Here is a 12523-nt window from a genome sequence, read left to right as displayed (position 1 = left end):
TGTCTTCTATTCCAGATGCCCTGAACATATCCAGAGGCTTTCTCCCATCTCAGATGCCAACTCTACCACCTGGATATGGCATATATTGTAATATATATGGGAAGCACTACTTGTCTATGTGAAGTCACATGAAGATGGGCAACTTCAGCAATGACATCACACCACCACCTCCTATAGGCTCACATTCCCAAGAGACACAGGCAGAGAGGATCCCACGAGAAACTTCACATGCCATATTTGTTGACTGCCCATCTCTCTTAGTACCAAACCTGCATTTATATAGAAACAACCATGAAGTCACAGTGTGCTACACCTTCAAGTTCAACACAGCCATCTAAAATCTAACAGCATCTTCCCATTCAATGAATGTGAAGCATGATATCAGGCAGCCAGTTCAGGCCACACAGGACTGCTCAACCCACAGCAAAAGGAATGTAGACTATCAAACCCTCCCCACCCCAACAACCAACAAAGCAGTCTCCTTGGCAACACAAGACTTTACATACTGTCTCAGGAACTGACCCACATCTGGCAGTGCAATCTGCAACAGCAGGGGGTTTCTGAAAATCCTACAGATACAGAGATCCTAGTCCTCTCCTACTACAAAACAGTGAAAAAAGCTAGACAAATACTTTGCAAACCCTTAAAATAGAAAAAGTGCTTGCAAGAAATGAAGGGAAACACCTCTGATCAGGAACAAAGTGGGTTGAAAGAAATGACAGGTTCCAGAAGTCTAGAGCTTCAATTACAGTGGCTTGACATAAAGAAAAAACCTTGGACAGACACAGACAGGCACTCAGATCACAGGCACTGCACAAAAACAGAAGAGTAACTTTCAAGCTTGGCATGAATTCACACCGTTGGCAGTCCTGAAAATCCACAAACCAGTAACTTTACTATGAAGAAGACCTAGGAAGGAGCTCCCCCAGCTAATTGGAAGATAAGAGAAAGAGCCTTCCACCTGGTCTTCACAGAATCCCCATAACACAAACCACAACAAAACTTGTGAAAAAAACAAGACACTAAGTAACAGCCAGCACAAGGACCCAGTGACAACCAGAACCAAAAAGTTTTCGGTTACTACAAGTATCAAGTGCAGAACAGAAAACAGATAGATGTTTAATACGTGAAAACAACTTTAAAAGAAATTGAAACATCACCAGGCACAGTGGCACACACCTGTAATCCCAGTGGCTCAGGAGGCTAAGGCAGGAGGATCCTGGGTTCAAAATCAGCCTCAGCAACCTCGAGGGGCTAAACAACTCAGTGAGACCCTGTCCCTAAATAAAATATAAAATAGGGTTGGAGATGTGGCTTAGTGGTTCAACCCCTGGTACGAAAAAAAAAAAAAAAAAAAATTAAACCATGAACAAGAAGCTAGGGCAACTATTATGAATGACTAGGAAATCAAAAAACAACAGAACACAAAAATGGATCATAAAACTGCAAAACCCACAGGTAACTGGACACCTGGAAAATATTAAACAGAAAACAGCAGAAAAAAAAAAAAACGTAATGAGAGGACAGTGAAAAGGCTCAACATTCTTCTAATTAGGACTTTGAAAAGAAAGAACAGAAAGAATGGGGGAGGAAAAAAATTGTTCAGAAAGATAACTGTTCAGACTTATCCAGAAACATGCAAATATAAAACCCTTAGACTCAGAAGGCACAAAAAAACTCAAAGACAAACATAAATACAAACCTAACACATCGCAATTCAACCACAGATCACCAAAGATCGTATACACAGTCAGAGAATACCTATGCTGGGTTCTGGACCACAAAAATGGGAGCCAAAAGACAGGAAGAGCACAGCTTCCAAGTCTGAGAAAGTATTGGAAGTACTAGGATTATAAACCTACCAAGAGCAGTTTCAGCAAATGAGGTAAAGTAAAAATATTACCAAAGAAAACCTCACAAGATTTTACACAAATGAACCTGAACTAAAAGAATTTAAAGGACAGATTTCAGAAAAAAAGAAAATGATCTCAGAAGACCTCTGTGAGTTAGAAGGAAAAGCAACAAGTGAAGGGGGTCCAGGAAGTCAACAAGGAAGTCAAAAGCAGTAGTAACCGCGTCTGGAGTGGGAGACTCTGAAGCTCCTCCAGCAGAGCCAGGACGCAGGCACAGACATGTGCCGTTCAGGACATGGGTACTAAAGCATGCCAAGGCCCTTCCGTTGACCAGGGCAGGAGAAAGGCATTAATGCTTTCAGATGTGTAACAAATACATCAAAGCACAATTCAATCAGGCTTATCACTAAAAGAAATTGAGGTAACTTTCAGGATCCTTGGAAAGATAATGGACCTCAGAAAAGATCTCAGTGAATCTGCAGAAGGAGGAAGGAAGGAGGGAAAGGTGGGAGGAAAGGAATAAGGGGTGGGAGAGGTTAGAAAAAGAACTCACAAAAAAAATCATAATAAACAAAACATGAGGGACAAAATAAACAAACCCAAGTATTTCACTAGCTGCAAATGTTAATGGAATATTCCTAGTAAAAGGCACAAATGAGTGTTAAGACTAGCTGAGACACTAAATCTAAGCATGTACTGCAGACTCTCGGAAGCCAAGGGAGAGTGAGGCTACAGATCTCTGGGGAGCCAGAGACTGTACTAATAAGGCAAAACTAATAGCCCACTGGGACAAGCATCAATTCTCTTCAACTCGGAAAAGACAGCAGAGCCCAGAGTCCCATAACATATCTTCTGCAATGTCTAGCATACAGACCATCAAAAATGTAACTAGCAGAGACAACTAGGATATGGAAAGGAAGCACTTGCTTTGGGCACAAACTTAAGAGTTTGACAACATACTCGGTGGTCATGCTTTAAGATATTATAATTCATTATTTTTTAAACCAAAATTAATGTGCCAAAAGTGGTAATACATGTCTGTAATCCCAGTGACTCAGAAGGGTTGAGGGAGAAGGATCACAAGTTTGAGACCAGCCTGAGCAACTTAGTGAGAACCTGCCTCAAAAAAAAAAAAAAAAAAAATCAAGGGGACTAGGGATATGGCTCAGTGTGAAGCACCCCTGAGTTCAATTTCCAGTACAGCCCCACAAAAAAAATCAAAATCAATGCAAAAATTCCATAACACAATAGCAAATGTTTAAATAAAGATGGAATAGATAATAGACCATGCCAAGAAATCAGTAATAATGATTCAGTTCACTAATAAGAGACTAAGTAAGTAAACTACAGTATACACATGCCACAGAAAACTTGAGTTTTTTTTTCTAAGGTATCTAGTTTCCCCACTAAACTCAATTTTTCAGAAGCAAGCTCATTAGCTTATTTTTACCATCTCACAGATGAGTACCCTAAGACTGGACATGTAAATACCCAGTTCAGTATAAGACAGTAAATCAGCACCACTAACGAGAAACTCAGCAGGCACAATGAACAGACAAGGCATCCTTCTCCCCCAGTCTTCCATTTTCAAAGTCAAGAGCAATGCCACACCACAGAAGACAAAGCCACACCAGCAGCCTTGAGGGCAGGATTCTCAGTCCTCAAAATGTGACCCTCAGCCCTCTAACAGGTTACAAACTGCAAGTTCCTTCAGATCTCATTGATGATTTTAATTGGTAACCCAAAGTTACTCACTAGTAACTAAATCACTAGCTAACTTGAGGCAGTATTAAGGGCTGCTCAAATAAAGTACTCATGAGGAGAATCTGGCACTGTGACTAATTTTCTGAGGTCTCTAATCAGTATTCCAAGCCAGGAAAGGCCCCTACTTCAGATCATAAACATAACTGGAGGTCCTCAAAGACAAAGTATGGTTCATGGCTTCTTTCACACAGGCTCAGTAGCAGGACTCAGACACTGCAACACAGACCATGTGGCCCACAAAGCTCAAAATGTTTTTATCTAACCATTTACAGAAAAAAATTTGCCCACTTCTGATTTACAATAAGAAGAGACAAATCAATCTTCTCTAGATGTCAAAAGGCAAAGTTATTATCTGGTGATAACGAACATGAGGCAAACCTCAGAAAATAAGTTCAGCTGGAACTCTCCACTGTCATTAGCTTTAAGGTGCCAAAAACAACTCACAAAATGACAAATGTCTTTAAAATTGCATATTTAATCAAAACCCATTATCCTTAAGAAGGTAAAATGGAACAGATGTAACTGGGGCAAACACAGTGTCATCTGAGACTCCACGTCACCAGTTTATACCTCACAGATGACCACTGACCTCTTGGTCACAAAGAAGTTGGCAGGACACAAACCCAGAATGTGTTTCTTATGCACGTGCTTTCTCTATATGACACTTTAATTGCAACCCGAGATGTCTGTAAATAATGCATCAAGTTTCTACCTGTCAAAAGAGACTGCCATCCAAATCACCCTTCTAGTATTGAGATATTAAAAGCAGACATTTTTCTTACTAGGATTACTGATGTGTTTACTGAAATTTTTTTTGGAACAATCATGTTTGAAGATTCTTTTCTTTTTTTAAATATTTTTAGTTGTAGATGAACACCAATGCCTTTATTTATTTATGTGGTGCTGAGACTCGAACCCAGGGCCTCACACATGCTAGGAAGCGCTCAACCACTGAGCAACAACTCCAGCCCTAAAGATTCCTTTCAAATGGCATTAAATCAGTCCTTATAAAAAGAAGGGGTGAGACCACCAAAAGGCACAGGGACACTTTTGCACAGCTTTTTGACAGCAAACACCATAACCCGGGATGAGCAGCTGACCTTACTCAATGCATTGTACTCCTAAGCCCTTCCTGGGTAGCAAGTCTGAGGACAGAGAACTGTGTGAAGACAAAGCTGTACTGCCCAGAATGGCAAGGCATGGGCAGAAGCAAAGTGCTCTGGGCATGGACAGGCTGCACTGTATACCTGCCTCTCCACGAATGCTTCTCCAACACTGCCACTGTCTTAGGCATTCTGAGGAAACATTCCTAGAAGCATTTTCAAATAATATAGTCCCCTTCTCCCTGGGAACTCTTTGGACCCTTCTCTGCAGACAGTTTTTGTGGACCCCAGGGAGGAAAAAGGCTGCAGAGAAGCCAGTGGAAAGAGACCTGAACATGCTATAGGACTAAAAACCCCAGAGGACAGTCAATCAAAAACAGGGAGGGAGGGCTGTTCATAGACACAGACACAAACACCCCCCCCACACACACACATGCTTCTCCTGACACAAGAGAGAAGAGAGGGTAGGTGGGCACAAGCAAAGGAAGCCACCAGGCTGAGTCAGCCCACATTCACACCCTCCATTCTCTGCATGCATTTGACATCCACCTATGGAGTAGGCATAGCAGAGATGAACTGGGGCTCACCCAGAGTGTCCCAAGTCTGCCCTTAACCCCGAAGAAACAATAGTCAGAACAAAACAGGATCCAAAGAGTGCTGAACACCAGGAGAGGGTGAAATGACACAAATCCACACATTTGGGGACCTTCTCGAGCATCACACAGCAGTCCCGGCAATACAGAGGGAAAAGTAGATGGCTGACCTGGCTCAAGGTTGGACACATGGGGAGACGGGATGCATCCACGAGGTGGATGGTGTGATAAGGAGGCAGAGGACTGAGAGGCAGGCTGAACACACAGCAGTGTTGACTATCTCAGGGTGGCTAGGCCACAAGAACACCAACCACAGTAGAGACCACAGTAAATCCTGGGAACCAAGGAAGGCAAAGGACCTGGAATCAGACTACTAAAGGAATCATCCCCCAAGATGTTCCAGTTACTGGAGATGGAATGCAGGAGGAGGAAACCAACAAGTCAATCCTTTACAAAAGAAGAGAAGTGCCTTGATGGTTAGAAAAGGAGAGTGATGAGAAAGGGTGGATATGGGAAGGTACTGGGAAATGAAATTCATCTAATTATGTTATACACTTGTACAATATGGCATAATGAATCCCACTGGTACATATAATTACAATGCACCAATAAAAAATAAAAATAAATTTTGAAAAAAGGGTGAAAACGGAGATAACTGGTTGCTTGAATTTAGAATTTTTTCATGAGTAGAAGAGAAATGGCCTTTAAAAAGCCAGCAGCTAGGAGAAAGCTAACACCATCTCAGTCTGAGGTACCACCTGCTAGAAAGGAGCAGAGCAGGGTAAGCTTCAGCTTAGGCAAGGCAGGAAAGGCCCATAAGAGCAGCTTATTTATATTACAGCAAAGGTCCAGAAGGCTCGAGGCTGGGGGTCAGCAATGAAGGTGATGGCCAGGAGAGGACACACCCTGGAAAAGAGAAGAGGCAGCCAACTACTAGCAGGAGGATGCCACAGGATGGTGCTGCCAAGACCCCAAGCTACTAGAAGCTAATAGTCTGTATGCAACACTGGAAGGCTGCTGAGAAAGGAAGCAAATGGCTTGGCAGGCAAATCATCCCAAGCCCACTGAAATCGACAGGAGCTCACTAGGACCCAAAGACACAGAGTTCCAAGGACTAGAAGCCCAGAGGCTGGCAGGGACCCAACCCTCACACAAAGCCTAGCCTTGAAGCTGCAGGAGGGCCCCAAGCTGGACCTGGTAGGGACCACTGAAGCAAAGAAGGCAAGGGATCAGCTGCAGCACATTATTGAGAACATGAGACACAACAGGAAATGGACAGAGGGCATGGGCAGCTGACTCAGGGAAAGCCTAAACAGTGAGGACACTGAGGACTCTCACTGAGAGGGAGGAGGCAGGTGGCAGGATAACTTAATGGATAACTGACAAGGACACAGGGAACACACACTGCAGGTGCCAAGTATGTGCATGGGCAGCATCGCCCCACACTAAAGATGGGAGTGTTCCACTTCTCAAATACTACACTTGTAAGGAAACCCCCAGGGGATTCACACAGGTCAGCCAGGAGACGCATGCCAAGGGTGCAGCATTTCAGCTGCAGAGTAAAACTTGAGAACACCAAATGCCCTTCGGTCAGGGAAAGGATGACCCAAATATTACCTCTGCTTTGGTGTGAGATACCTAAAAGAGATAAACCAGATCCATAGGCAATTTGTAAAACTATACCTAAAACAAAACTAAACATACATATGTGGTATATTGTAGTATGTGCACAGATGTGTTACACAAAACACTAAAACAGACTGGAGTCTGGTCCAAACAGCATGGCACAAGCTCACTTGTTTCAACTGATTGTAGCTATAGATTCTGAAGAGAACACATGGAGTGGCTACTTGATGTTTCTGAAAAGTAAACAGTAGCAGGAATATTGGGGGAAAAATATGAAGGATCAAAAAGACAGCAGCTGGGCTGGGGTTGGCCTCACATGTGTGAGGCACTGGGTTGGATCTCCAGCACCACATAAATAAAATGAAGGTACTGTGTCCATCTACAACTAAAAAAAAAAAACAGCAGCTCTCCTGGCCTGGACTCTGGTCCCAAACCCAGCAGTAGCACTGTCCACACAGTGTGGTAAGAGAAGGCCCCTGGTTCAGGCCAGAGGAATGGGAAAGGTCTGCTATCAGCCCTGTGATGGCAGAGGGAGCCACCAGGCAACTCAAGCAGCAGAAGGGGACTCTTCCCATCCCTGAGGATCTGCGAGCCTGAGTTCCCTACTGAGCAGCTATGGAAAGAGCGGCAAGGGCGGTGGCAGCAGGAACACACAACAGGGCACACCAAGCCCCAGCATTGCCAGGCAGAGGCTGAAAGAGGGAGACCTAGGGAAACACACAGTTTTAGGGATGTTGTAGAGAGGTAGGGGCTCAGGAAAGTGACCCCACAAAGGTGTAAACTCCTGTCTCTCCCCAAGATATGTGCTTGTGTGGATCTCATCAAAAACAGCCCTCCCCCCAAAAACAGCCCCTAAAGGACTCAAAACTAGAGAAGAGAGACCATCCCCTTCAGGTCCCACACAGGGCCCCAGCACACACACAAGGGCAGATCCAGCATACATAGGGTGCTGAAAAGGTTACTTCATTTTATTTTGGTGCTAAGACTCAGATAAAGAATTTTTGGAAACAGGAGTCAATGAAATGCAGCAGAACTTGCAACACGAACCTACCTGGATTGACTGCATTTCCTAAGGGTTTAAGTTAAGGCCCAGTATCCTACCACAATGTCCCAAATGCTCAGGATAAACCCAAAATAACTCAGCATACAGAAACAGGGAAATCTAAGCTTGCAGGGGTCAAGAGACACCAAAACCAGGATGACAGAGAGGTTAGAAGTATCTGAAACTGATTATAAAGTTATCACTTAAAAACAAACAAACAAACCAAAAAACCCTGTAATCCCAGCAATTTCAGAGGCTACAACAGGAGGATCACAAATTCAAGGTCAGCCTTACTAATCTGATGAAAAAATTAAAATAACTGAGGACATAGCTTAGTGGTAAAATGTCTCTGGGTTCAACCTCTAATGCACGCAGCGCAAACACGCAAACACACACACACACACACACACACACACACACAAGCTCCAATAAGTAACATCCCATGCTTGGAATGAACCGTGTGGCCAGCAGAACCCTAAAATGGCCACTTCTTCCCTGGGACTATAAATATACCATACCCTGAGATTATGTTAAACTATCTAGCAAAGGGGGCTGTGCAGGTGTAATTAAGGCTGCTAATCAGCAGACTGTGTTAATTAAAAGTGGTTTATCCAGGTATGCCTAATCTAAACACATGTCAGTCAAAGGCAGAGGGTCATCTGGCTGGGATAAATGAGGAACTGAGTGACTAAGAGTATGGGTAATAGTGAGTTACATGGCTCAAAGAAGGAGGCCACAGAGAAGGAACGCAGTCAGTCTGGGTGGATTCAGCCAGCAGCCTGCAGAGGTGCAAAGCAGATTCTTCCCCACCTTGTTTTCTGCCTACCTGGACCCCTAAGCAGAGAATGCAGTCAAGCCCACTCAGACTTCTGACCTACAGAACTATGAGACAATAAACAGGTTTGTTTTAGCCACTGAGTTTGTCATCATTTGTTAGACAACAGAAAATAAATACAGATTTTGGTACCTGGAAATGGGTACCAAATGAACTAATGAAGTTCATTTTGAGACCATTAATATAATTCTAAAGTGTCACCTGATAGTACTGAGGACTCACTGGTTGCTCTAAGAGGACATCCCTTTTCTTAATTTATTTTTCTAAAGTACTACTTAAGTACAATGCACCCCTTAAATTCTCTAGGCAACTTATGTCTTCTATTTTTTAGAATGATTGCCAGAGTTCAAGTTTACTTGAACAGAGGCCAAATTAGCACAGTCTACGTGACATGTAAATTGACAGGAACTGTTAGCTACTATACACATACACTTTGAGTCTGGTGCACTGTCCAGGCTTCAAGTCCCCCAGCAGCTGCAACATGGTGTCCAAGAGCACCCGACTGGAATTAACCAAGAATTCACGACCACATGCTATCGCAGCAACATCTGCAACAGAGATCAAACAAGGTGTCAAGATCACAGTGCTTCAGAATCTGGAAAATTCTGTCCAGATCAGAAGATCTGTTGCTGTTTTTCTCCTAAAAGAACTAGGAAAACCAGCTGAAGAGGCATTAAAACCAGTGTTGTTCACTGAGTGGTCATCCCAGCACCAGGGACGGACAACCAAACAGGAAGCAATGTCAGTGGACCAGCAACACCTCCACTGCTGAGCAGCCTGCCCCACAACGCAGATCACCAGCCATCAGATCCAAATACAAGGTGGGGGCTCATGACACTCCTGAGACTGAACATGCTAAAATTCACTTTTCCTCCTGTGAGCATTTTAACTATGGCTCAAAACTAAAATCATATGAAAACCGATTCTGAACATGTATTTTTCCTAAATGGTATATTCTATAGTGATCAGTAAGAATGTTTCTTCATGACCAAGACCTTGTGAATCAGTATGGAGACCAGCCCAGTTGTTACATTAGGTTTAGGGGACCTGCTCCAGCTAATGCTGGCCCTTTCAACATTCCCAAATACCTATAGGGACACATCAGTGACCCAAGTATATGATGTACCTGTGCATAATAGTTGTCTTCAGTTAGGTCTAATAATAAAGCAAGATTCAAAGTGACTAAGAGGATTGACCCGCAGACCGCCAGTGGAGAACCAGCTGCCTGCTGCTGCCTGGAGGTTCACTGTTGCAATGCCTGCAGGTTTGATTACACGTGGCTGCCGCCATTTTGAGAAAAAAGCCGGGCCCTGTAGGACCCCTGGCTGGACTGACTGAGTCCCGTCTCCAGGATCCCTCAGCCCAACCGATCACTCCCTGCCTCACATTGACTGACTGCTCCCTGCCGCCAGGAACCCCAGACCAACTGACTGCACCAGGCCTCCTGGATCCCACCCGGCCTCCTGGATACCACAACCACACCAAACACACCAGACCTCCGGGACCACTGCCGGACCAACTGCATCCTGTCTCCAGGACCTCCAGTTGACTAGGTCCACCCCTGAGCTGCAGCTCCCCATTTGCCAACACATTTGGAAGCCAGAGCAGCCATCTGGGATAATCCTGGAAGCCGTAGCTCCGATCTTCGGGTGGGGCAAATCCCATCTTGCGACACCTGCTGGAGGCTTGAAGCTCATTGTCAGGTACCTCTCATATATCAGGCTGCTGAACTCTGGGAGGTTTCATTAGTATATGACTATTATACGGTAGATTTTCTTTTTTCTCCTTTTTTAAAAAAAAAAATTTAAGTTTTTATTTCTTTACGTTTCTTGCTTTCTTTTCCTTCTGTTTACCTGTTCCCTCAGAGTCGCTTTCTCCCTTATTTACATGATGTTATTGTCCCCATAGGGGCTATTTGGTCTAGGATTGCATAGTGTCTGACTTGGGCACTGCTAATATTGATCTCCCCTTAAAGAAAGGGTTTTGGAAACCTATAGGGCCACTATAAGCCTATAGGGGGAAATCTGCAATACCCCAGATCTGCACTGCTAGAGGGGAAGATACATGAACAACATGAAAAAACAAGGGAAGAAAATGATCCACACACAAATCTAGATTCTATAGTAATAGAATCCAATGACAGTATGTTAGAAGAAATGTCAGAAAAGGACTTCAGATTATACATGATTAAGATGATTTGCGAACCTAAGGATGAGATAAGAGAGCAAATGCAGGCAATGAATGATAATATCAATAAGCTGAAAGAGCACCTGCAGGAAACAAAAGATCATTTCAACAAAGAGATAGAGATTCTCAAAAAAAAAAAAAAAAAAAAAAAAAAAAAAACAAATGGAAATCCTTGAAATGAAGGAGACAATAAATCAAATAAAAAACTCAATGGAAAGCAAAACCAAAAGACTACACCACTTCCAAGACAGAACCTCAGATAATGAAGACAAAATATTTAATCTCGAAAATAAAGTTGCCCAAACAGAGAAGATGGTAAGAAATCATGAACAGAATCTCCAAGAACTATGGGACATCATGAAAAGACCAAATTTAAGAATTATTGGGATAGAGGAAGGCACAGAGATACAAACCAAAGGAATGAACAACCTATTCAATGAAATATCAGAAAATTTCCCAAACCTGAAGAATGAAATGGAAAATCAAATACAAGAGGCTTACAGAACACCAAATGCACAGAATCACAACAGATCCACACCAAGGCACATTATAATGAAAATGCCTAACATTCAAAATAAAGAGAGGATTTTGAAGGCCGTGAGAGAAAAACATCAGATTACATATAGGGGGAGACCATTACGGATAGCAGCAGACTTCTCAACCCAGACTCTAAAAGCTAGAAGGGCCTGGAACAACATATTTCAAGCTCTGAAAGAACATGGTTGCCAACCAAGAATCCTATACCCAGCAAAACTAACCTTCAGATTGGAAGATGAAATAAAATCCTTCCATGATAAACAAAAGTTAGAAGAATTTACAAATAGAAAGCCTGCACTACAGAATGTTCTCAACAAAATATTCCATGAGGAGGAAATGAAAAACAACAATGGAGGTCAGCAAAGGGAGGAACTACCTTAGAGAAAAACCACTCAAAGGAGAAACCAAGCCAACTTAAAAACCAAAAATAAGCCAAATGACTGGGAATACAAATCATTTCTCAATAATAACCCTGAACATTAATGGCCTAAACTCATCAATCAAAAGACACAGATTGGCAGAATGGATTAAAAAGAAAGACCCAACGATATGCTGCCTGCAAGAGACTCATCTCATAGAAAAAGACATCCACAGACTAAAGGTGAAAGGATGGGAAAAAACCTACCACACACGTGGACCCAGTAATAAAGCAGGGGTTTCCATCCTTATGTCAGATAAAGTGGACTTCAAGCCAAAGTTAGTCAGAAGGGATAAAGAAGGACATTTCATACTGCTTAAGGGAACCATAAATCAGGAAAACATAACGATAGTAAATATTTACAGCATCCCTGTACATCAAACAAATCCTTCACAATTTCAAGAATCACATAGACCACAACACAATAATTATGGGCAACTTTAACGCACCGCTGTCACCACTAGATAGATCTTCCAAACAAAATCCAACCAAAGAAACCATAGAACTCAATAACACAATCAATAACCTAGACTTAATAGACATATATAGAATATTCCATCCATCA

The 12523-nt window shown here is 42.9% G+C and overlaps 1 protein-coding gene across 6 annotated transcripts in view; it reads right to left on the bottom strand.

The window, feature by feature from the left end:
- HSF2BP (heat shock transcription factor 2 binding protein) overlaps nt 1-12523 on the bottom strand; it is an 83507-nt gene that overhangs the window by 32465 nt on the left and 38519 nt on the right. For all 6 annotated transcript variants that reach the window (XM_079100672.1, XM_079100677.1, XM_079100675.1 and 3 more), the window contains one exon: nt 9247-9364. In XM_079100672.1, the coding sequence (XP_078956798.1) occupies nt 9247-9364 (118 nt within the window). The remainder of the gene's footprint in view (nt 1-9246; nt 9365-12523) is intronic.

The sequence above is a fragment of the Sciurus vulgaris genome (genome assembly GCF_902686455.1).
Source record: "Sciurus vulgaris genome assembly, chromosome: 10".
Taxonomy (NCBI): domain Eukaryota; kingdom Metazoa; phylum Chordata; class Mammalia; order Rodentia; family Sciuridae; genus Sciurus; species Sciurus vulgaris.
This window is presented reverse-complemented; position numbering and strand designations above follow the sequence as displayed.